The sequence below is a fragment of the Camelina sativa genome, chromosome 7 (genome assembly GCF_030686135.1).
Source record: "Camelina sativa cultivar CO46 ecotype springtype chromosome 7, ASM3068613v1".
Lineage (NCBI taxonomy): Eukaryota > Viridiplantae > Streptophyta > Magnoliopsida > Brassicales > Brassicaceae > Camelina > Camelina sativa.
The window spans coordinates 34,659,383-34,683,966 of NC_141886.1; the positions used below are offsets into that span (position 1 = coordinate 34,659,383).

A 24,584-nucleotide genomic window follows, 5' to 3' on the forward strand; every position below is an offset into this window, starting at 1 on the left:
AGATAGTTCTTATCTAGTTCTGTGAATGATGCCGCGCTGCATACAACAAAACAATAAATGAATCGGATTCTTGTGTTTTCATAGAGAATTGAAAGCCGACAAAATGTTGTTGCGGCGTGAGTAAGTTGATGAGTCATTTACCTCTTATGGAACTCTCTTAGTTTTGTCCTGAATCCGCTTCCTGACGGTGTATCTTCATCATCATAACTAGTCATATAACGACTGTTCACCACCTCAAAACCCTGACAAGAGACCGAGATTAGCGTTCTAATAGGAGGGATCATCTTTTAGGACATGAATTCTACGTAAATGGCTTAAATAATATTTACGTTCAGCTGACTTACATCACCTAAGGATGTATCATGGCTATCACCTACGACCTCTAGGGCTTCAAGCATTGTACCAGTGGATCCTCCAATCAGCAACACCTGCAATCAGTTCCAGTAGCCATCAAGGATCACATGGTAAGCAAAATACTTTGGCTCAGTTATCAGCAACAGAAACCTTTGATCGGGATGCTCAGTTTAAATCAAATTGTAGTTCCTAAAGAAGGATGGATTACCGTCAGAACAACAATGGCTGTAGTTGCAGTAAATATAGTTTGACCATGTCCTTCTGGGAGATCGTGAACAGATTGCAGAGCAAGAGCAAAAGCCATAGCACCTCGAAGTCCTATGCAATCCACATGTCTTTGTTATTTATTACTATTAAATTGTAAACAATAACTACTTCAGGGGAAAAAGAGCAGTATCTTACCACTGTACCAAAGTGCTTTCTGATGCGTCATTGGTATTTTCCTATGAGCAGGCCGTGCCAGATTGACCAAATATCCACAACCAAACACATTAGCTGCCCTGAGTAAGACATATATTACAAAGAGTAACACTATCAGACACCAAAAACAGCAGCAAAAAAAAAAAAAAAACTATTCGGAAATGAATATATGTACTTATAGTCTTATACAGATCATCAAAGTGAAACAAAAAGCATACCTTGCAATTACGATAAATAACTGAAGTTCATCACCAAAGATAAAAATAAAGTTAAGGACCAACATATAGAAAGGAAATAAGTGAATTCCGATTCAGTAAAACTTGAGTAAGAGGATACAATAGAGAAAAAGATGAATCCCAAGTGTGACCAACTATGCTTTTCCATGGCAATATCAAAACCCATGTAGATGAACCTGCAGATTTTATCATTTCAAATTGTAAGATCACGTCACTGACGAACATTACTAAAAACCAAACTATTAATATGCATGGGAGAATAAGAATCAAATACATACACAAAAGTCTCTGCCAGTGAAGATATCAGATGAAAAAACGCAGACACAAATCGCTGAGAATTTGCAGACAAGTTTGAGTAGGTATAATGTTTCATGACCTAGAAGGCACAGGCAGTTTCCGTTATACTACTTTACTTTTGGCGAAAACACATAAGTTCATGTAATTGAATGACAACTCACAATCCCAGTAAATAGAATCGATACGATGCCAGATAGACTGAGACCTTCAGCAAGCATGTATCTAGCACAAAGAAAACAAAGTTAACAAACTGCACAATTTCTAATTCTATGAGAGTGGAATATAGGAGACACATAGCTAATATAGAAGAGAAGACTTTTAATACGAGAAATATGGAAAAAGCACGAAGAGGCAGCATTCCAAGTTCTGCAGACTGAAAGAAGGAGCGAGCGAATCAGAATAAAATATTTCATCGCTGACCAATAGAACCCAAAATAAATAAATCTTCAAACACAGACTACGGTCACTCACTTGTCAACATCCAGCCCTGCATACTTGAATAGGTGCTTTGCATTAAGGCTAACAAAACATCTATGTGTATGTAATGAAGTGAAATGTTTCAAAAAGAATCTAGAACCACAAAAAGGATATGAGAGCAGAGGTGAATCCAACTCCAACGCCTGCAGAAGCACACATTTGGCTTTTTAATAACCCGAAGGACAAATATAAGAATATATAGTGACATAAGAAAATCTTGAGAAGCTTGAAATGTCAAATTCAGTATGATATTTTTATGTTATATTTCATCCTTTAAACTTGCTCATAACGTCGAATTTTATTAGCAGCATTCTCAACCTCATACGCTACCATGCCATTTCAAGTTGAGAGAGCCCAACCATGCATGAATATAGGGACAGGAGAAAAAGTAAGGCAGGTGATTAAAGCAAACCTGCAGACATTGAACCGACAAACGTTTCGAGAAACCTGACTATCACCATAAAGAAATTCTGTCCAGAGGAATGACTTCTCACCAAGGACATTGTCCTGCGTCCCAGTTTATAACCTTGTTAAAATACCTAACCATCTAATTATAGTGTTTCAAACCTTATTTTGAATTAGCTTATAAACCTGTACAGAGATATCGCCATCTGCAAAAAGCAACATAAGAAAGAAAAAGGCCTGATGAGTAATGTGCCATTTTTCATCCTAGTATATACATACAGAAAGTAGAAATCACTTCTCAAAAACTACTTACAGCATCATTTAAACTGATTCTCCAAACACCAGGGCATACAAATTTACATCTGAACCAAGTTCCTGACAAAAAATACAGTAGTAAGAAGCGGTCGAAAACTAGTACCATTCAGAAAATTGTAAATAAGCAGTGAAAATACCTGAAATATAGACAATACAGTGACAGGATCAGTGGCCGAGATAAGAGAGCCAAACATGAGACACTCGACCAATGGAAGTCTGTACATGAGAAACATCACACCGCCAAGGTACCTTCAAAGAGAAAAGAAATATATGAATAATGGAAAGAGTGCCTTTTTCTGTCAAGAAAAATGTTACAAACATAAGCCCTGCACAAGAACGAGATACTTACACTAGCAATCCAGTAACCATGGAAGCTACAAAAGTTCCAAGCACTGAAAAAGTGACAATGGCTCCAAAGTTTGAAAAGAAAGGTTTCTGCATAAAAAACCCAGCAACAACGTAAGCATCATCAAGAATACGAAAGCAAGGATGCAATATCTGATGGTTAAACAAGAAAATCAATAAAGACAGGAGAGGTCTCTGCACTTACAGGTTGCAGACTGAAGCCTGACTGAGTGCAAACAAGTACGTCAAGAAAAAACAACATATTTTATTGCCAAATTGACTCATTGAGAAGATTATGTAACACAGAGACGTAAGTGTAAACTAAACTAAAGGCAAGAACATTTGCAAATACAAAACTCGATAAAGGATATAATATGATGGGAGGCAGCAGAAACAGAAGAAGAATTCATCGTGGAAATTGAACCATGTCCTGGAGAAAAACGCAAAATCGATTAGCATTCAAGAATAATAAATACTTATGTGAGTAATTTACACTCCTAGGTCAGTGGAGAAAGGACAATAAAAATAGCAATATGTATATAAATAATAATTGAGAAAATACTATAAAAAAAAAAAAAAAAATTAATTAGTTGAACGACGAACCTAATGCTAGTCTCCGTGTTCGAGATGTTCGCTAAACCACCAACGATCAGCCCTAAAATTCCACAAGTAAATCAAAACAAAAACAATCGATTGAACACGGGAAGGGCGATCGCAATACAAAGGAGTAAGAAGAAGAAGACGAGAGAGAGAAAACAAACCGATTAGAAGAGAAGCAGAAGCTTCAGGTAGATAATAGAACTTATGACGGCGAAGGACATGACCGAGTACAAAAGAGAGGACAAGCATCATGATCTGAAGCAAAATCCCGACTCCGGCGGCTTGCTGCTGCTTTTCTTGCCCTTGCGGGTCGTGAATCGCCGGCGAAATCTGCAGCTCCGACGACATTACGCCTCGACGGAATTTAACAAACAAAAAAAAAACCCTAGGGTTTCTATCAGTGTCACTTCGTCTTGTTTGCTCTTCGTCTTTGTACACAGAGAGATTCACGAAAACGGAATTAATGAAACTTGTGAGATGGACTTGTTCTTCTTCCTTTGTGCAGGACGCAATTTATAGGAATCTGCGTCCCCACTGCTGCTCTGACTTCTCAGGTGGCCTTCCGTTTTGGGCTTTCACTAGTATCAAAAACTTTTAATATATTTTTTTATTTGGCCCAACTACTCTGTTTAGATTTTTCTTGTTTAGTAATCACGATTTTTACCAAAGACGTGGGCTAATTGAGTGTAATATATGGTTTTGAATCCAGTGGTGGTGGTGACTCATCATGTTTACAAAACAGATCCCATTACACTTACACACACAAGGAAACAATATTAACTAGGCTGATGATATTGTGGAGCGTTGCTGATCGGACGAGATTGACAAAGCAACTTCACGAACAAGTCACCTTAACCAAGATGAAACCATCTTCAATAGTTCAATCATAGGGGGGATCAGGCAATCCTATATCTGACAAAATATCATTTAGATAGGACTCTTCTTCTGTTTCTGGTGGGTAGTCATTGGGCGTCTCAAATATTTGATCCTCTCCAAACACCGCTTCCCCAGATTCCCTGAAAGGTCAATGTGAAAACACTCGCGTAAATCTAGGCATTCCAGGTGAGGACAACCGTCAAGAATGGCTTTCAAGCCCATGTTAGATAGAGGGTGTCCGCAAAGCTCGAGGTGGCGTAGTCCGGGCATGCTGTCTGCAATTATCATGGCTATCGAATCATCAGCATCACGGGAGGAAGGGCAGTGGTGGTGTAGCTTCAACGTTTTCAGATTTGGACAAGACTTGCCTACAACTCTCAGAGACTCTCTTGAAAATATGAAGCTTGGAACATGGAGGTACTCAAGCAATGGAAGTTTCACAACTGCTTCGCGAAAAATATCATCTGGAAAGAAAGAGAAACATGATCGACTTGATAGTATAAGGCTTCTCAGAAGACTTGACCTGCAAAGAAAATAATAGAGTGTGTAAAAAAGTTAGAACCATAATAGGTTCTAAGATAGAGAAGAAGAAAAATAGTAGCAGCAGATAAAAGAAACTGGAGCCAAAATACTGATTTGACAACAAAAGCATAATAACAAAGTTAGGATTGATCAGGTGGATCATGTATTCAACGCCAAAACATGGAAAGAAAAGGGAAATTGGAATAAATAACAATCACAAACACCAAGTTTACAATATGCAGAAGAAGAAGAAGACCCCAAAAAACAAAACCAATGACGACAACTGATTATATAACCTATTTGATTTTTTTTTTGTAACTTTGTAATCAATCCAAGCCTATGTACAACATATTCAAGTAAGTATTTTTTAACAGTGAATGATTCATCACTCATCAGTAAGAGGAAAGAGACGAGATAAGTTCCCCTTGGTTGTTCGTTCTCTCAGACTCAGAGGAGTAAGTAAGGGCAAATAAAAATATCCTCCCAAGAAAAGTAACAACATAGCAATCAAATCAACGCCCCAAATTCTCTAAATTAGCTAAGTGTACTGTTAAGGGTATATATATACATATATATATATAGAGAGAGAGAGAGATAGAGAGAGAGATCGAAGAAGAAACCTCTCGGCCATGTATTGCGAGGATAGCTTCACCCAAGTTCTTAACATCAATAAAGATCTCGACCAAACCACCATCGCTGAGATCAATGGCGCGACGACACATATCTTCAGAGGCTACGTCTTCCAATTCGATTATCCGCCACATCGATGGGTCTTTAGAGACGCGTCGCCACGATCTGCACACAATCTGAGCTTTCAGTAGAATCAACCGTGCTCAATCGGATTAAAATCGAAGAAATTAACTCCGGCGGAAGCTCCGCCCAGTTGCTCGACGACGAAGATGACGAAGCTATTTTACTTTTTTTCGAAGCCATTTCTTGTGACTGTGACTGTGACTGTGATAGAGAGAATCTCAATCTCAACACACACGCTACTTTCTTTCTTTCTCTCTAAAAAGAAAGCCTAATCAGTCTCAAAATGAGCCATTTATAGAAGCCCAATAATCGAATACAATATTGGGCCTAGGCTTACTCAGTGTTCTTTCTCCAGGTCAACAAGTTTTCCATTAATATTTGACTTTTCCACTTTCATTCATGCCGTCATGCGTTATAAAGTAACACCGACATAACGATGACAAAAATATTATGTATAATCAAATCTCAGAAGCAAGAAACCATGATAAGAGCATGTTCATAATCAGAATTATAGTTATTTTTTTTTACTTGGGCTCTATCTTGGTCGGAACAGAGTAGCCACCGCTATAATCAAACTCTCCGTCTTGTGCTTCTTTCTTCCTCAAACTACCACCATACAAAAGCTTCTCTCCGCCCTTCACGACACCAAATTCTGTAGCTGAAGACGACGCAGATGCAGAGGAGCTACTACTCGTCGTCCCACTATTCTGGATGATTATCTCAATCTCTTTAACCACTTCACTCATCGTTGGCCTCTCAGAAGCCGTCTCATCAACGCATTTCAGGGCTAGTTCCATATACCTCCCCAGTTCTGGCAGAGCTCCGGCGTCTCTCAACGACCTATCCATCTTATCTCTTAGTCCGTAGTATTCATTGTCGCTCTTGTTCATTACAAGCTTGATCTCTCGAACAATGTACTTGCCTTTCTCTATCGGCTGTTTCGCCGTGATCAGCTCCATCATTACGACACCGAAGCTATACACATCACTCTTCTCTGTAAGTTTCTGCGTTGTGTAGTATTCTGGATCCAAATATCCCTGCCATTGAACGTTTCAATTCAATTCCATCAGAAACCAAACAAGGTTCCCTAATTTAAGTCAGAGATGAATTGATCATAAAACTCACCAATGTGCCTTTGACTTGTGTTGAAACATGGCCTTTGGTGCAGTCTGAAACCAGCTTGGACAAGCCAAAATCGGCAACCTTGGCCGTGAGATTCTCATCCAAAAGAATGTTAGTTGACTTCACGTCCCTGTGGATGATCGGAGGATCTGCCAATTCGTGGAGGTATGCTAGTCCTCTTGCTGATCCTAGAGCCACTCTCAGCCTTCTTTCCAATCCAGCACAATACCGGATCGCCCTAACAACAATGTGCGTAGAGGTCAAGTTTTGTCTTTGTGATTTACTTAATCAGCTAAAAGACCAAATTAATTTTGCAGTACCTGTTAAGCTATCTTTTAGTGATCCGTTGGACATGTACTCGTAGACCAGAATCTGCTCGCCTTGTTCGAAGCAAAAGCCGACAAGCCCAACCAGGTTCTTGTGATGAACTCGAGAAAGCAACTCAATCTCTGTTTTGAATTCGAGACCTCCTTGTGTGGATCCTTGTTGTGCTCTTTTGATCGCCAACATCTGCCCATCTTGAAGCATTCCTTTATACACCTACAGAGAGAAACAGAGGAACGTCAAACCCTGAAAGTGAGCCCTAGTTTCAAGCATCGATCTTTCAAAAACCTACCTTTCCATAACCTCCATAACCCAGCTCACTGCTCACAGAGAAATTGTTCGTGATCTTCTTGATTTCTTCGTAAGAGAACCATCGAGCCCCTTTCAGCTGCGGTGCACCACCGCTGTCTTTTCCACTCGATGCCCATGAAACTGAGAGAATCAAAAGACCATTGTAAAACCTAATAGTTCAATCTTCTACTTTACAGAAATATTTTTGCAGGTGGACCTCAGAGATTCTGCAGGGGACTAATCTAAAATGGTAGTGTTTTTACAACACTTTGGACTTACCAAATGGTCTACTCAAACCGATAGCTTCCTCTGCACGTCTCTTCTGCCACATTGCGTATATTCCTAGCGCAACAAGGCACAGGACCAAAGCGCTGCAACCAGTTATTATCCCAATGACCATCCGAGAGCTCAAGGAATGTCCGTTACCTTCAGCTGCAAAAAATATTTATTATATTGTTAGAGTCCAGTGTCTGAACTTTAAAAACAGGTGTATTATAAGCTTTTTATGTACATGCTACCTGGGAAAGTGTAGGGAGATGCAATGAAGTAGTAAGGTCCAAACAAGGGAGGAGGTTTGTATGTTTGGTTACTCAAGTCAAATCCAATTCTCTGAACTTCAGTTCTGTTAAAATACTTGCCCATAGGTGGGAAAAGGGCCAACTGTATCTGAAGATAATCATCATTGTTGAAGAAAGGGTTTTGTAGAGAGACCGAGCCTGGAGTAAGTCCTAGTTTCACCCACAAGCTCATCTCCAGTGAATGGTATGTGTTCACATTGGACAGGTCTCTGAACATAGGCCCTCGGAAGTATAGTGTGCCTTCATAAGGGTAGGCGCATTCACAGCTCTGAGGGCTAATCTTTTGGTCTGATGGACAAGATTTTCTCCACAGTTAGCAAGACTGGTCGAGTATATTCGTTTGTCTTGTTGCTGCTGAATCTGGCAGTAGTTTGTGTTTGAGAGAGCTGTTGTGCATACAGGGTTTCCTACGAGTCTGCAACAGGAGAGATCTTCTTTAATAGGTTGATATAGACAGTTTGAACTGAAGTAAATATAGGAGGAACGAATCTATTTACATTAATGTATTGGTATATCCAGAGCTAAGTGTTACAGAAGAAATGTCATTGTCTTGCAGATCAACAAGTTGGAGTTGTGGACCTACTGTGTCTCCCAAGCTCAGTGTTCCATTGAATGCGTTCTTTTTCAGTTTCCTGTGCAAATCCAAATCAGTAAGTTGATGATTTTATAAAGCAGTTATCAAACTTCAGTAAAGAGCAAATGCTGAAACTTACACTTGTTGAAGCTGTGGAAACCGAAAGAGTTTATTGGGCAATGGTCCTTGAAGAGATCCATATTCCATCACACTAAATCCAAGAAAATAGTAACAGATTGTGAGAGCTCCATATGCTTGTTTTCTGGTTTGTAAACTGTATCAGAGTTGCACTTACAGTGTAGTCAGTGAAAGTAAGGTTGAGAACCATAGAGGAGACTCTGATGGATCAAATGAGTTATTGCTGAGATCTCTGTAGCAGACATCACATTTAATCAGAACACACATACACATAAATGTAGACAAAGACATTCTATGTTGCTGAGAAATTTACACGTAGTTCATTGACTTCATATCTGACAAATCTGGCAAAGATCCTACAAGCTTGTTGTGAGCTAAGTTCCTGATGAGAGACAGAAACAAAGATGTATACATTCGTTACTGATGCCTACTAAAGATGATCGATCTGGATAAGTTACAACTCTGGTTACACTTACAGTTCAATGATATTTGTGAGATTACTGAGATTCTCTGGAACTTTTCCGGTCAGAGTGTTTCTGTCAAGCCGACTGTTGCAAATCCAAGAGAGACGTTAAATCTTTTGAAGATAGGGAAGAAACATGAAACGAAGGACAAAGAGATGGTGTGTTACTCACAGAACCTCTAGTGTCTGAACGAGTCCTAAAGTGGAAGGTATGCTCCCTGTGAATTGGTTTCCATCGAATAATCTGACATTTGAACATATCTGTTGAGATGAGTAGCCTTAATCTTGGCAGAAGTTTAATATGATTATAGAGTACTTGACATACACATGGATCAGTATCATCTCAGAGCTGAAAAGTTTTGGTGGAATTGTGCCTGAGAGCTGATTCTTGTTGAAATGACTGCAGTTTCAATAACATTTGCATCAGATGAGAGATACTTGAAGCTAAAGAAGATGTCTGCAGAGAAAATAAAAGTACTCACAAGTGTTTGGCTTTTAAAAGAAGATCAAGACCAGGACTAGAGCCTGATGAAATTGGAATGGGTCCTGTCAACTGATTACCCGCAAGATCCAACCAATAAACCTTGGTGAGGTTTCCAAGAGATGCTGGAATTTTACCCGTGAAGTTATTTGAGTTCAAGGCCCTGAGAAAACATGGTGGAAACCAAGTGGCAAGTAGTCTCATCAAACATATGTTGGTTTTAAGGTAAAGTAGAAGACTTAACACGGCAAAATTGCGTCTTTCTTACAAGAAAGATAGATCTTTGAGGTAGCCAATCTCATTTGGGATGCTACCAGTGAAGCCACAGCCAGCAAGGATACTACAAAAAAAAACAATACAACTGTTAGAACAAGAACAAAGAGATCACTTTAAGGATGTTTGCGCAGAAAAGATGTTTACAGGATGTTAAGCTTTTGCAGGTCTCCTAACCGAGAAGTAAGTGAACCCGTGAGACCAGGATTAAACGAAAGGTCCCTGAAACAACACAAAGTCGCCAGGTCAGGTCAGAAAAAAAAAAGTAAAATGAGACGTTCCTCTGTTGTAATTGTCGATGATTCATCAAAAGAGACTGACAAGGATCTTAGTTCAGCTAGTTCTCCAATGTCCCCACTAAGCCTTCCTTTGAGACCCATTGTTGACAAACCCTGCACATTAAAGACTATGCTTGTTAACAAAATAACTAAGAAAACTGCTCTAATATTTCTTCTTTTTCACACATACATAGGTACGAATGACTGAGTGATTAAGGAACACTCACAATGCAGTGATTCTGGAGTTGTTGCAGGAGACACCTTCCCAAGGAGTTCCACAAGGATCCTCAGAACCTCCCCAACTAGGCGGTGTGTTGTCCCATTGATCCATCAAAGAACGCAGCGAGGCCGCTAATAGAAAACAACAAACCGAGTAAGTCACAATCATTTCCACGAACGGATTCAACGCAAGGGAAATGGAAAATTCATCACATACCATCACGAGGGTCAGTGACTGAGGAAGTCATTGAGAAGAAAGTGAACGAGTAAGCAAAACAGATCAATAGCAACCGCGACGTAGCGGTTATGGTGTTGGAAGCCACCATATTGTTCCTCAAGAGACATGAGTTCTTGAAGTTTGATATTTAAGTGAAAATCTTGGAGAAAGAACAAACAGATTAAAGTAGCTTCCTTATGAGACAAGATTCATCAATGTCTCATTGAGAAAAAAATGTAAGTGGGAAGTGTGCCAATAGGAACACGAGTGGCACCAAGAAAAGTAGGTTTCACTCAATTTGCCTTCTCTTCGAAGTCAATTTAACGGTTCATGTGTCTCTTTTACAAAACATTTTAGTTATTAAAACACTTGAGTGTTACATTTCTATATATAAGTACAAAATAATTTCAAATAGGCACTACAAAATTAATATGTAAACTTAGGTTACCGTTAAGCTCTGTTTTCCAATCAAAGCAACCTTCGTTGATCATTATGCTGAGCCTGAGAATCACAAGACAGAGAAGCAGAAGATAGTGGAACCTACCATAAAAAAGTGGGGTCTCGCCAGTGCCCAATAATCCAACCATCTCCATAAACTAATTAAATGCTTTAAACGTAAAAGCCACTTCTTCCACTTTTCAAGAAACTACACATTTTGTCTACATGTAATACAAACTTTAGTTAAATATACAGACAAAGAGTATCCAATAATAGATCCAATTCGTCAACCCAAAAAAAGTTAATAATTCAAAAAAAAAAGTTGTCTATTAGTGAATGATTCTCTGTCTAGTGTCTTACTAACATGTACAATCTCACATGTATGAAATGTATTGAAACAAAAGAACATTATATATTTGCAAAGAACTTCCATGAAAAGAAGAAAAAAAGTTGGATATGAAACAAAAGAACATCGTGATATGAAGTGTTTTTGTCGGCCTTAACATAGAATCCACAAGTCAAAAAAGTCACAACCATTTTCTCCAACTAGTTGATCTAAGCTCACCAGAGAAGAACCTTGGAATGCTCAAGAGACTATTCACCCTCGTCAACCCTTCCAAAGCAGACCATTCCTCATCATCCTGTGCCACCGAAATACACTCCGCAAGTGTCATTGTCATCATCTTCGACTCAACCCCGAAACTCGCAGGGGTTTTGTCTTCTTTAACGGGGACAATCTCGTCATCCTCATTGCTTATACTGTTACTAACACTCCTTATGGGCTCTTCTTTGTGTGAATGCTTCATTACATTGCTTGAAACTTCCACGGCTACTGATGAATCTTGTAGAAAGAGGCAGACTACAGTACAATCATCGTTTTTGGAAGTTGGGTACTTGATTCTCCATGATCGAACCGCTGTGTCCACTAAAGCTCGAGCCGCTGTGCTTCGACTAGGAGCTGAAGCAACTATATCAACAGCTTCTTTGTTTGACAACACATCCCATACCTTTAATACAATTTAGCAACACAACATTTGTCAGCTCTTAAAGATTTGGAAAAAGTTTGCAATTTAGTGGCAAGTAACTGAAGATTTAATTTACCCCATCGCTAGCAAGAATAATGAATTGGTCTTGTTCATTTAGGCGGCGGTAGTTGATGTCTGGAACAGAGATTAATCCGTAGTCTTTGAGACAAAAGTCTCCAAAAGCTCGAGCCATTGCTAAACCAGGTGAATCACTGTTTGGTAACCATACACGAGCTACCTCAGGCTCGTCTTGCAATGCAAAGACTCTTCCTTTACATTTATGGATTCTCCGCTGATTCACCTGAAAGTACATCGAAAGAGAAAGTTGAGAAATTTGCCTCTGGCTTCTCAGGCAGTTTTAAGATCAAGATTTGTGATAAAAGTACCTGGCAGATCCGGTTTTAAGTCTACGGTTAACTGTACATCGAGCAAAGCATTGTCTTCATCTCTTGTGGCAAGAACGGCTCTCGAGTCACCAATATTTCCAACCACCAAATGCTCACCCTAAAAGAAATCACAGAAGTTAATGTGCAATCGTTGAATCGTCTTTGGTTGCAAGCAGATTCAAAGCTGAGAACCTGCTTGATCAAAGTGACTGAAGTTGTTCCGCTGCAGAAGCAATCAATAGTTGGATGCATTTTAAGCTCTTTATCTATCTGCTGACAAGACTTAAGCAACGCATGTTTAAGAGGCAGATACATTTCGGGAAGTTCATCATTGTTCTCATTTGGATTTAGCTCACACCATTGCTCATCCATAGTAGTAACGGACTCAGATTTCTGCACTTCTTCTTCTTCCTCTGTACTTTGGTTTGCAAATCATTCTCCTTCATCACTAACCCGCTTTGTTCCGTATTCAAGGTCATTTTCAATTGAGTTGAGAGTGTGAAGGGCAATGTATCTCGGACTTTCTTGGCAACCATATGACCAAATGGTCCATGTCCATCGAACACACCACAAAACACTGTATCATCTCTCGAGCAAAAGTTCTGGAATTTGAAGTAGTTTTCACAAAAGTTAGAAATTTGTCTTCAGATGTCAACGCAACACTGAAAGAAATAGAAGAATCTAAGGAAGGAAGAGTCCAGCAAACTAGTGGTCCCTGTAGAAACAGGTCAAAGACTCAAGACAACACAAGAACAAACAAACACAGCCATCTCAAATCTTCAAAGTTCTAAGCTTTGTAAATGGTCCCCAGAAAATTGTTATAGTCATGCATCATTCCAAGTTTCTCTCTCTCTTCCTAAGCACTTAGCAACAAAAGAATAATGCAATCATGTTCCGGATCATCCAAGTGGCCTTTCCCCCATACATTTGAACAACACTAAATCGAATGAGGAACACAAATACCCTAACTTGTTCTGGAGTATGATCAAATCCAAATGGGTTGCAAAAAACAGAGTGAAAAGATCAATATTTAGAAAGATATAAAGAAACGAACCTCAAAGACAAGCATGGCGTCTTGGTTAGTCCCTTTCTTGCCTTGCTGAGTGTAAAGACATGCAACCTTACTAGAACCATTGGAAACAAAGCGACCCAAAACCTGTTCGATTTCGCCGCCGCCCATTAAATCTCTCGGCCGCCGCCACCGTCCGGATCCTAACCTCTCATCAGCCGTCTCCGTCGCAGAGGCGGTGGTTGCTGGTTTCTCCTGGTTCTTCCCAGTGGTTCGATCTACTGAATAACACAGACCCATTTCGAAAATGATCCGGAGGAAAAGCTCGAAGCTTTAAAAAAAAAAAAAAATTGTAGAAATGGCCGATTGAAGAAATCTAAGATTTTTCTTGTGTCGGCAAACATTTACGAAACAGTTCCTCGGGGAAAACGGATTAAATTGCTCGGCGAAAAAAGGAGGAGGAGGAGGAGCCAAACGAGAAAAACGAAATCAAGTAAAAAAAAAAAGCTTAAAAGGCTCAAAAATCGAAACTTGGCATCTACAAACTACTTTAGCTTTTGCTAGTACGAGTAGTATACGTTTTTTTAGCTTTAGCTTTAGGGACCTGGTTTTTCAAATCATTTTCTCGGAAAACTGCTAGTTTCTCGGGTAAAAAGACTCTTACTTTTTCCAATTTGCAAGAACTAAAAGGAAAAGAGAGAGGGAGAGAGAGAAAACAGAACCATCACACAATCATCAGTTCAAAATCAGATTCTTGTGAATTTAATTGATTTAGGATTATTTGAAAACAGCGACGTTGCAGAGAGAGACCCACAAAGGCCCAACGTTTACTTACTCCACTTCTGCTTATAGAGAGATTTCTAAAAAAGTTAAAAATTTTGTTAATGCAAAGAAGTAAGTAATTGAGAGAAGGAGAGAGACGAATGTCATCAGACAAAGGTCACAACAGTTTGGTTCCGCACGTGAGATCTTTTTTTTTTTTTTTTGTATTTTTCTTCTTTTCTGAATAATAATTGTGGGAAATTTTTTGGTTCTTGGCTGCATCGTACCCTCCATTAACCCAATTATGCGTTGCCACGTGTCATAAGCTGGAAAGTAATTTGTCGTCTGGTTCGAATTTGATTGTTAATTAATGTGTTAGTTAAGTGTTAAACAATTTTATCAGTCACAGGGTCCCTTCTGCTTTATATTAAAAAACTAAATACTGAAAGCCAGCCAAGTTCGGAAAAAAATAATTAACTCTGATTTGTCTTTCGTTCAAAAATTTGATAATTGAAGTACCCACTTGTGTTAACCTTTGCCACATTTTAAAATCAAACAAATGTTGATAATATCTAGTTCAATTATACTACACTAAAGGTGTTTAATATGCGTTCACGATTGGTTTCCTTTTGGGCTATTGAAATTTTTTAACTATTTTAAATATTTAAAAAAACAAATCTAATTTTAGTATGAATTGTATAGTAATTTCAGTTTATACATGATGAACAAACTAAGTTAATCACATTCTTCACAGAGTTTTTTTTTTTTTTTTTGAACAAACCTTCATAGTATAAAGTATGTATATAATCTAGAATACAGACATAATGTGTATAGATATATGCATACATATGTAGCATTAAGAGAAACAGTTATGACTATAAGGAGAATTCACGGATTGTGTGTTGCCAATGCGACACGACGACAAGTCTTAGTTGTCCCACTGAGTTGGTGAGAGATGCATTCATTCACACGCATCCAACATAATACATTAATTTATCAAATACCTCCTAAGTTTTAATCACCATCTTAAGAGAATGTTTCTCAATAATAACCCGTTTTGTATCAATATTACACAAATCATTACGTAACCATGGTTATAAAAATAGCTTCCATGCTACATAATTCCTTAAACAAACCTAAAAGACTAAAAAACTTCAACAGAAAAGTCATAGTAGGGAACGATGTATTTTATGAATCAAATTACAAAAACACCTGAAAGCAAATCTTACCTTCATTAGATGTATTATCTTATTAAAATACTTATTCTTGATGATGAATCACACTTCTTATACTTGGCCACACATCTTCTCAGGTTTCATTTAGGACATTAAACTGGAGAGTTCGAGAACAGGTTAGTATGAGTTGGGTGGGTCATATATATAGTTCAATGAAAAAGACAGAAGAAAATAATGTTGTGTGAAGCTACTAAATAAAGCTTACTTGGGCGTGTTCGGTTTTGTATTTCTGAAGCTCTTCTTCTGCACATATGAGCCTATGAACACAAAAGAAAAAGAAGAAGGAATGTTGGGTTCAATCTAAAAACCTGAGAGAGCTACACATGGGGATGCTTTCGATAGTTACCCTCCATTGCAGGTCAGTTATTTCGTGGAGCAGTTCTTTCTCTCTTTCGTGAGCTGCTTCAAGCTGTGATTCAACAGAAGAACAGTTTCGTTAAGTACCAATCTTTGAAGGAATGTGATTCAATACATTTCTCCTGCAAACATTTGCATACCAAGGATTTCTCAGTAGGAGGTACAGTAGGCTGTTGCACGTTTCCTTGTTCAACTGCACGTCCGTCTGCATCAGAGAAATAAAGGAGATTCAAATCCCGTGGCAAGGAAAAATTTAATCAGAAGGGCGAATGGAGACAGAAGAAGAGTGAAAGTACCTGTCAACTCTCTGTTGGTGAGTACTTTCATCATATGCAGAATATTATCCTGTTTTTGGATGTTTTCAATCACGTAATGAACTTTCTTATCGTTAAAATGATATTAAATAAATTGATTAAAGTCTAAACAGCAAAAGGCATACCCTTTCCAAAATATTAGTTTGCAGAACTGGATAAACCAGCGGTAAACGTATGAGCTGGTTAAATTTGGTAATGCGACATCAGAGGGAGGTAGAGAAGCAGAGGCATGTTGGCAGAGCACCTAAATAAGCACAAGTAAAAACGTTATTTGTTTTCATTAAAAATTCTTGAGATGAATAGTTGAGGATGATAGACATTTGACTGTTTGTCTGCCGCTGATCAGGCTGACCTCGAAATAATTACAAACCTGCATACTGTGACTCTTTTGCAGGATTGGAGAGGGAACCACCACCTGATGAAGATAAAGTTAACATAGAAAACCTTAAGAAGGTGACTGAAACAAGAAAGCACAATTGTTTCCTCTCAAAACCAAAAGGTAGTTACCTTCTCGATGTCCAGATTTTCAGAAGTTACTTTGAAACGCCCTCTTTGCTGCACAACTGGCGGCTTTGATTTGTCGTCAGTCTCATCTAGGCTTGCTGATACCAAGATGTATTTATTTAATTAGAAAAACCTTGATCCATAGGGATGTTTAGATAGGATTTCAAGTACAAATAAATTCTGTAAATGCTTACCTGCTTTGGGTGGTCTAACAGCCAGCTCTGTTGGTACTTCATCTCCTCCCACTGTAGCATGTGTCCCATTGCAGGTTGAACCATTTTGAAGATGCTCGTGAGTTTTATCACTGGGAATTCACAGATTGCTTTAAATTTAATGTCGCATAGAGAATATATGTATACTCAGTTGATATGAGCTTTCAAGTCAATAAGACTGGCAAACTGAACCAAGAAAAGCTCTTACAATAGCAGTACATGTTAAAGGACTAACCTCTCTCCTTTATGGGGAGCACCGTTTCTATCTGCCAAAACCGAGCTCCCTGCTAGAATCTCTGTTGGTTGATTGGTTTGGATTGATGAGGAATCCATTGATTTCCCATTGACTGCATGCGTACTACCAGCAGTTGTATTGTTTTGAGATAGATCTTCATGACTAGGTGAGGAATAGACGTAACTATCATAACTGGGGCTGGCAAGACTGGAATCATCATCAGATTTATCCCTGACCAACCAAAATATTATTTGTTCAGTTTACTCATCTCTAATCGTTACAGATAGGTAGATAAATAGAGACTACAGAGCGAAAAGTAGCTGATAAACCTTGCGATACTTAGTGTTCGGTGAATTAGGGGTTGGAGATACTTATTTGTTATTTGACCATTTTCCTCCTGCAGAGATGGTTATAAAGAACTTTAAACCTCAACCAAGTAACAAAAGAAGATGAAAACAGGGAAACATTTATGAACTCGAGAAAGATTTTAACAAGAGGACACCTGAATCTCCGAGTGGGTATCCTGTGAATCTAGAGCCTGCAACGAAGTGGCACTTCCCGATAAACTGTCTGATAAGCTACAGTCTATGTCCTGGATCTGATGGAAATAAGAACATCATAATATGAAGTACAGTGAGCTTTACAGTTGGCTACTTTTATGGGTTAGAGGAGATACCAATGAAGCCTGGGCTTTCATATCATCGAGATTGAAATTCCACCCGCTGATACCTCTCTTATATTCATTCTGCATGTTACTACGACAAGAGGTCAAAGGCTAAAATACTTTGCAGAAAATTTGGAACTAGAAACCAAAAGTTAAAAGGATTCTAACAGAGATAAATAAAGCCAAAATTGGAAACTGGAAACACAAACCTGCGACAGTTCTTCCTTCTCTCCATCTGCCATTTTCTCTTGTGCAAGCATATCTTCTTCCTTTTTCTGCATGAAGAAAGCATATTCCCATCAGTTCCCGTCATAAGATGTTGACTGAGCACTATAGCTACTGGCTATCTACTTAGATCTACATATCCAACCTTTATTGCCTGAACACGATTAACAAGATCTGGTAACCCATCCAGAAGTTTTCGTGCAATGTAATCGCTTGATCTTGCTTGCTTGAAAAAGGAATGTTTTAACAACTTTTTTGCAGATGGGCGTTTGGAAGGGTCTTTAACTAGACAACTGGCGATCATCTGCTTGAAAGACTGAAAAATACCAGGAAAATAAGCAGAATTGAGATAAGCATAAGCTTTAAACATTCAGACTAGAATGTGTAGTTTTGACACCAAGAGTATACCCTTGAAAACTTCCTATCTCTTTCATAATCCAGCCCTGGTGGTGCATTTTGCAACGTCATAAGCAGAACCTGAAAAACATATCTGTCTTAGATTGATGCAAAGATTTTGGAGCTGAAATCCAGATATCACAGGCTACGTACGAACCTTCATGGGTGGATATTTAGAGAAAGGAGCGTGACCATGTGCAAGCTCTAGCCCAGTTATACCAAACGACCATATATCAGCCCTAAATAAAATAGATGCTCCACATAAGAAACGCTGTATGAGCAAATAGGATGATAAAACTTTGAATATGAGGCTAAACTAACTTGAAGTCATAACCATGTAGCTGCTCCATGACTTCAGGTGCCATCCTGTGAAAAAATAAGAAACAGTAGGTCATGCACATTAGAACTACATCCAGACAAGTGTTGAAGTCATCCACACACAAGAAAAGTGTTGATGGGGCATGCAGTAGTAGGTACTTACCAGCAAGGTGTTCCAACGAATGTGTTCCTTGTCCGTTGCCTATCACCAGAATCAAAGAGACAGGCAGATACACCAAAGTCTCCCAACTTGACAGCACCTCGAGCACCAAGCAAAATATTACCAGCCTGAGATGAAAACATGAAAATAGAATCACAACGAAGGGAAGGATATTCATAGATGGTCCCAACACTATCGCTTACCAAAATACAAAGTTCAGAGTCACTGATTATAAAAAACCAGTATTCAGAACCACAAGATTCAGAATGTAACATGAAGTGATGAAATCCAGAAAGATAGAATGACTGACTTTGACATCGCGATGAATGTGGCCATGCTGATGGAGATAGTCTAATCCTTTCAAAGCTTCACGCAGTATAGTGGCTATAATAGTCTCCTCAAAACCATCAGGGTATGCAGCTTTTAGTATGTGAAGACAAGAACCACCAGCCATGTAAGGCATGATGACCCACAAATTGTGATCACTAACAAAGGAGCAATGTGATTTCAACACATTGGGATGATCAACAAGCATCATCGTCTGCGCTTCACGAGAAATATTATTCTGCATCCATCAAACAAAACCAAAAAAAAAAGTAATCAGAGCTTATATAGCGAATGCAAGAAGAACAAAGTAAATCAAATCATTGAGAGAGAGAGAGAGAGAGAGAGAGAGAGAGGCAAGAGGAGAGAATCACCAGATCGCAGTTATCGCGTTCAAAGTCAAGAATCTTAATAGCAACGACTTCATTGAAGGGGATGCACAAAGCACGATGCACTAGAGCACTAACACCTTGACCGATCACCTCGTAGAGGGTGTAATGCTCAGGCCCAATCGGATACTTCTTCTTCTCCATTGGTGTAGATCCTTCCTTGGTTTCACTAAAAACCAATTCGCAATATAATAAAACAGGGGAGTGGAGGAGAAAACGCTTTTGGAATCAAACTTATAATTTTTTTTTTAGGGTAGAATCAAAGGTTAACCTGGAATTGAGAGACGAAAACATAAAGACAGCTGGCTCCAGTCGAGTGAATCTGCAGAATAAATTCAGAAACAAAAAAAAAGGAAACAAATTAGAGATTCGGAAAAGAAAAAAAAAACCTAATCTCTCTCTCTCTCTCTCGTCAACAAAAGCCAGCAATTAACTCCTCCCGTAACGATGGAATCAGAAAAAGTAGTAGAGTAATCGTACCGGGAAAATTACGACATCCATGTAAAATAATAAGGAAACAAAATTAATGACAAGAGTGCGAGAAAAGGAAAGAGATAGATATCGTGCTGATGAAGATATTGACTGATGATGATGATGAATGATCTTATTCAATTGGTTTTGTGAACTTTCTATCAAAATTTTCTCGAGAAAACACAAAAACAAAAAAACTATGAAAAGAAAACGAGAGAGAGAGAGAGAGAGAGAGAGAGAAGAAGAAGAGAGTCACAATCGGATCGCCGCTCAAATTGGGAGAGAAGCTTTTTGGGGCTTTTGTGTTAAATTTGGAATCCCGCCACTTTAGGTCTCTTTCTGCTTTTTTTTTTGCCCTTCTTCTCTCCTTCTCTCCTCCTATTTTTTTATATATTTCAGATAATTTTTTTCAGAAAATATTTTGACAAAAGAGAAAATAAAAAACTGACCGTCATTAATCGTTTAACCTAGAATGGATAAGGCTGGTAAACCTATTTATTCTCATAATTCAAAAATATCTTTTTTTCGGAATTAAGTATTCTGGTTTTTAGGCCTTAACCCAACAACGCAAGTCAATTCTACAACTCACTGATTTTAACAGTTTTCAGAATTTGTACCAAACCAACCGGGTTAGCCTTCGGTTTCCCCTGAACCAGATGAATACCGAGACGCTAGGAATTTTTCTAGCTCTCTGAAGTGAAGTCTGAACACCTTTTGATACGCAGGTGAGATGCAAAATTGGTACTAAACCAGTAAGCCATCGGTATTTCTCTAAACCAAATACAACCGGTTTCCATAGTGTGTGTGGTTCAGGTTCACCTTTCAACATCGGAAAATCCGTGATTTGCAATTAATCACAACAAACATAGGATAGAACATGTTGGTTAGGATAAATATCTTTTACACTTTTATGTTTATCCGTCGAGAATCACGTGACCACACTTTTTGTATCTCTGCTTCTTTTACCCATAAATATCTATCTCAAACGCAAAACAACCGCGTAAATCGCAAGAAAACGCAAACGCAAACGGAGAAAGAAAATTCCAGCCAAAAAAAAAAAAAACTAAGTCCCAGAGGGAGAGATCAAATCCCACACATTAATTCTCGGACGATGAAAGAAATATTCAACGTAAGACAAAAGAGCCAAAACTTTTTCCAAGAAGAGAAGGTTAATGTTTTGTGAACTCAGTCTTCAAAATCTCCTGAGTTCTCCAATAGATAGTTAGCTGCCAATTCTTCGTTACGCTCACATGCTAGGAAGGCTTCTATTACTAAGGCTCTATCAAATCCCATTGCCTCTAGCTGTGTTTAGTCAGAGGCCAGAGAGAATATAGATAGTTGACAAGGATTGCAAAGAAAAGAGTGTTAAAATAGTGTTTTATTATAATGGTGATTTTACCCGTTGAATCGCTTCTTGCTCTGCTGGGGTAACATTTACGGCATGTGGCATTTCTTGCTCGGGTTGATCGAACATATCCGCATCCCTGATGGGTTATGTTTTTAAAACTTAGTGACTCAAATTTTAGTAGTTTAGTGAAATATCGATGAGAAGCATAAAATTACATCTGACAGAACCTTAGATTACGATAAATAGATTGGAGAACTTACCCGTCAGATCCCTCATAGGGCTCGTTTACTAACTGAAGAAACTCTGCCTGGTTCTCTTGAATTAGCCTCAGAAGTTGAGGGTTTTGCTTTCCAAGTTCCTGAAGCATGGGCTAACAAAAGCAGCGGTTCCAGCACAAGACTTTCAGAATCAGTGAGAAGTCTTACAAATTACTGGACAAGAATTACGAATATTAGACCGCTCTTACCTGGAGAATTTGAGGGTTGGAATGGACCATGGTGCGTAATTGTTGGAACTAATACAATAGCAGAAACAAGAGAATGAATACATGTATGGAATTTACAAAACTAGAACGAACAGTCAAATCAAAGCATGTTAAGATACATCTCGGTTAATCATCCCCTGCTAAAATGGCTAACAGATAAACAATCCCCGCATAAGTTAATGATATATAGTTCTAAGTTCTAAGCAATCTAGATGCCTTCTTTCATATTCACAATCATGTATGATGAGGAGAGATCCAAATTTTTTTTAAAAAACAATGCAATTTAGAAGAAATGGAGATGAAGTTAGAATAGCAACCTGGTCATTGTTTCTAAGAAATTCAAGCGTCCCAAGATTACCAGATCCAGCAGCAGCAACTGTTTCCTGGGAAAATTAAAACTATAGAGTGAGAAGGTAACTAAATATACCTATCAGTTCTTTTGGATACACGATTATTGCTAAATACCTGAGGGAATAAATCCAAAGGAGATGAGTTAGGTCCTCCAGATGCAGGTGCGACAGGGGCTGCACCGGATCCTGCCAACTGAGCCCCAGGTACAGGCACAGCTACTTCAGCAGTTTCAGGAATTCCCTAATGTATAAAACGATGTCAACAGTTTCATCCTTTAAACTCTTAGAAAATAAGGTTACAGAGAGGAGCCATACGGAATACAAATAATCCACTGCTCTCTCAGGGTTGTTGTAAGCTGCACGAAGTGCACGAGTAACTGTTTCTTTGTCCCAGCTTCCGCCTCCCATTTCCATTATCTGTTGGACCATTAGCTCAAGACTACTGCCACTAACCAATGTTGACGCAGATTGTCCATAGGTGTCGTCAGTTGGTGCCCTGCCACATACCATTCAACTGTGGAGATTATATAGTGTATCAATGAAATCCAGAACAAATAAGTTATACAACATATACTAAAGGTCAAACATAGAAGCTTTCGGAAAACCATAAAAGGAGCAGTCAATAAAAGGAAAGGAGAGAAAATGACTCTTTTCAAGAGAAGCTCATTTTCAATAATAAAACTTACCCTGGATGTTCTTGAGCAGGAATAAGTGAAGCAGGCACGGCTGTAGACTGGGATGTAGATGGTGCTGCAGGCTGCTTGTCCAATACGAGCTTTATATTAAATAACCAGTGGAAGGAGCTGCTCATCACACATTTGCATAAGTAAATATATGCAAGAAAGTTACCTTAGCCAAAGATGTAGTAGACGAGGTAGAGGAAGCAGGCTGTGAGATAGAAGCAGGTTTTTACACTGACAATTATCAGACTAAACCAGTCATATAATAAAATAAAAGAAATAAATAAGCTACCTGAGCCGAAGACTGACCAGCTGAACCTGCCGTTTTGCTCTAGAATTCATCAATAAGCAAAGGCGAAGATAATGTCAGTGCCATGACAAGCTACATTTGTTTCATAGAAACGGGGAAATCATGAAAGATACATACATCTAGCAACATTTCCTAGGACATTCATTAGCTTTTATACTTGTCGAAGGGAGTCCCAATCAAGACCCGAATAACCAACAATTACAAATCTTCTCTTAGTTTTATGATTTAAGCTACCACTAAAATGATTTTATTTGTTGATTTTTTTGAATATAGGTACCTTGCTAAGCATAACGACGAGGAAACCTTCCTCGGTAACCTTGTTCTCAATTAAGCTAGTTTCATCCTTCAAAACTTTTCCATTGTGAATCAACAATTGCTGGCCACAAGGATAATTGTCTTTGCCTTGTGAATCCTCTATATTCTTCTTCACCGCCATTATCTTATTAAAAACAACAACCCCGGATTTTAATGATTTGAAAAGTAACACACAAACCAATTTGACGAAACCAAGATTGGATTCGCGAGTCATCAAACAAAATTGAGCAGTTAACAAAACACTTGAGAGAAACACAAAATTTGATCACCAAATAACTCAAAATTGTGGATCTGAAGCTCTTTAAGGTGAGATACCCTACTTTTATTAATAATCTCCTAGGCACAAAAAAACTACGCATAAAGAAAGTAGTGAAGAAGAGGACTAACCGTATCGGAGGGTAGAACCCTAATTTCAAAATGATTACCCTTGAGAGTCTTAACGGTGAGCTTCATATCGTCGGAAAAGATGAAATCAACGGCGGAGATAGAAGGAGAGAGAGACCTAAATTAAAGAGATCGAGGGGCGACGCTAAAGCCGACCGTAGTTAAACAAACAGTCTCTCCATCAACGGGAGCGTTTTGGATTTTAAACGCGGCAAGAGATCTACCCATGTGCACTCCACGTGACACATTTTATCTCCAATTTTTTTTTAAGTTCTCCCAGAGAAAGGGTATTAATTGAGAAGAATCATGCCGTACCTAAACGGGCCAAACAAATATAAAGCTCATTAATAGCCCAATAAGGCCCACTCACTTTACTAATTAGACCAAACTCTAAACAAACTCTGATTAGGGAGGGTTATTTGTTGTCGGTATTTTAGCAATCAATAATATTCTTTAAGATACTTTGACATTTATAAATCAGAGCAATTATTAATTATCAGTAAACGGTAGTCATGTAATGTCGGTCGAAGACTTAGAAGCCAGCTAGAATCAGTACATAACAAATAACAACTCCCACATCATCGATCTCTCTCATTCAAAGCAACTTTAAAGTACTTTAAAACACAAGCAAAGTAGTAAGTGGGAAAATAACAACTCAATTCCTCAGACCAAACCCAACAGTCAGTCAACAATTGCAATTCTCTCTTTTTTGTCAACAAAATCTTAAAAAA

The 24,584-nt window shown here is 38.6% G+C and overlaps 1 protein-coding gene and 4 pseudogenes across 5 annotated transcripts; all 5 read right to left on the reverse strand.

The window, feature by feature from the left end:
- Window positions 1–2: 2 nt before the first annotated feature.
- Window positions 3–3,985, reverse strand: LOC147942030 (sodium/hydrogen exchanger 6-like; annotated as a pseudogene). Its single transcript, XR_015562047.1, has 21 exons — window positions 3,611–3,985; window positions 3,453–3,504; window positions 3,221–3,279; window positions 3,055–3,079; window positions 2,854–2,939; window positions 2,642–2,753; window positions 2,503–2,564; window positions 2,376–2,395; window positions 2,197–2,291; window positions 1,899–1,927; window positions 1,779–1,810; window positions 1,633–1,680; window positions 1,469–1,529; window positions 1,289–1,386; window positions 1,111–1,186; window positions 993–1,012; window positions 757–854; window positions 563–672; window positions 345–428; window positions 142–242; window positions 3–36 (listed from the first exon to the last, which is right to left on the reverse strand). The product of XR_015562047.1 is annotated as a sodium/hydrogen exchanger 6-like (transcript).
- Window positions 3,986–5,964: 1,979 nt separating this feature from the next.
- On the reverse strand, window positions 5,965–10,714 carry LOC147942031 (leucine-rich repeat receptor protein kinase HPCA1-like; annotated as a pseudogene). The gene is made up of 19 exons (XR_015562902.1): window positions 10,559–10,714; window positions 10,346–10,473; window positions 10,166–10,236; window positions 9,992–10,066; window positions 9,840–9,911; window positions 9,573–9,734; window positions 9,416–9,490; window positions 9,263–9,334; window positions 9,104–9,175; window positions 8,941–9,009; window positions 8,785–8,859; window positions 8,629–8,700; window positions 8,413–8,547; window positions 7,856–8,330; window positions 7,617–7,769; window positions 7,339–7,478; window positions 7,043–7,262; window positions 6,726–6,960; window positions 5,965–6,637 (listed from the first exon to the last, which is right to left on the reverse strand). The product of XR_015562902.1 is annotated as a leucine-rich repeat receptor protein kinase HPCA1-like (transcript).
- A 587-nt stretch (window positions 10,715–11,301) lies between these two features.
- Window positions 11,302–13,839, reverse strand: LOC104703325 (putative protein phosphatase 2C 18; annotated as a pseudogene). Its single transcript, XR_015560857.1, has 5 exons — window positions 13,462–13,839; window positions 12,600–13,009; window positions 12,408–12,525; window positions 12,098–12,322; window positions 11,302–12,003 (listed from the first exon to the last, which is right to left on the reverse strand). The product of XR_015560857.1 is annotated as a putative protein phosphatase 2C 18 (transcript).
- A 1,647-nt stretch (window positions 13,840–15,486) lies between these two features.
- LOC147942032 (uncharacterized) lies at window positions 15,487–19,947 on the reverse strand (annotated as a pseudogene). Its single transcript, XR_015562048.1, has 22 exons — window positions 19,783–19,947; window positions 19,497–19,680; window positions 19,109–19,363; window positions 18,802–18,926; window positions 18,642–18,686; window positions 18,478–18,559; window positions 18,333–18,401; window positions 18,070–18,240; window positions 17,909–17,974; window positions 17,712–17,780; window positions 17,538–17,633; window positions 17,365–17,432; window positions 17,036–17,266; window positions 16,783–16,892; window positions 16,592–16,686; window positions 16,455–16,499; window positions 16,210–16,328; window positions 16,067–16,115; window positions 15,911–15,975; window positions 15,722–15,822; window positions 15,619–15,670; window positions 15,487–15,510 (listed from the first exon to the last, which is right to left on the reverse strand). The product of XR_015562048.1 is annotated as an uncharacterized LOC147942032 (transcript).
- Window positions 19,948–20,825: 878 nt separating this feature from the next.
- Window positions 20,826–24,090, reverse strand: LOC147942033 (ubiquitin receptor RAD23b-like). The gene is made up of 12 exons (XM_087456374.1): window positions 23,857–24,090; window positions 23,432–23,593; window positions 23,137–23,175; window positions 23,014–23,052; window positions 22,851–22,921; window positions 22,480–22,660; window positions 22,280–22,405; window positions 22,132–22,197; window positions 21,797–21,844; window positions 21,591–21,700; window positions 21,382–21,466; window positions 20,826–21,284 (listed from the first exon to the last, which is right to left on the reverse strand). The coding sequence occupies exons 1-12, from the start codon at window positions 23,920–23,922 to the stop codon at window positions 21,168–21,170; spliced, it is 1,110 nt and encodes a 369-aa protein (XP_087312500.1). The 5' UTR covers window positions 23,923–24,090; the 3' UTR covers window positions 20,826–21,167.
- Window positions 24,091–24,584: the final 494 nt, after the last annotated feature.

What these genes read in the sequence shown, in the direction of transcription:
- LOC147942033 (XM_087456374.1), bottom strand. Translation starts at nt 23,922, where the DNA reads ATGAAGCTCACCGTTAAGACTCTCAAGGGTAATCATTTTGAAATTAGG. An exon ending in CCTGCTCAAGAACATCCAGG is followed by an intron (nt 22,661 to 22,850) that starts GTAAGTTTTATT and finishes GGTATGTGGCAG; the next exon opens with GGCACCAACTGACGACACCT. An exon ending in CCCTATGAGGGATCTGACGG is followed by an intron (nt 21,467 to 21,590) that starts GTAAGTTCTCCA and finishes ATAACCCATCAG; the next exon opens with GGATGCGGATATGTTCGATC.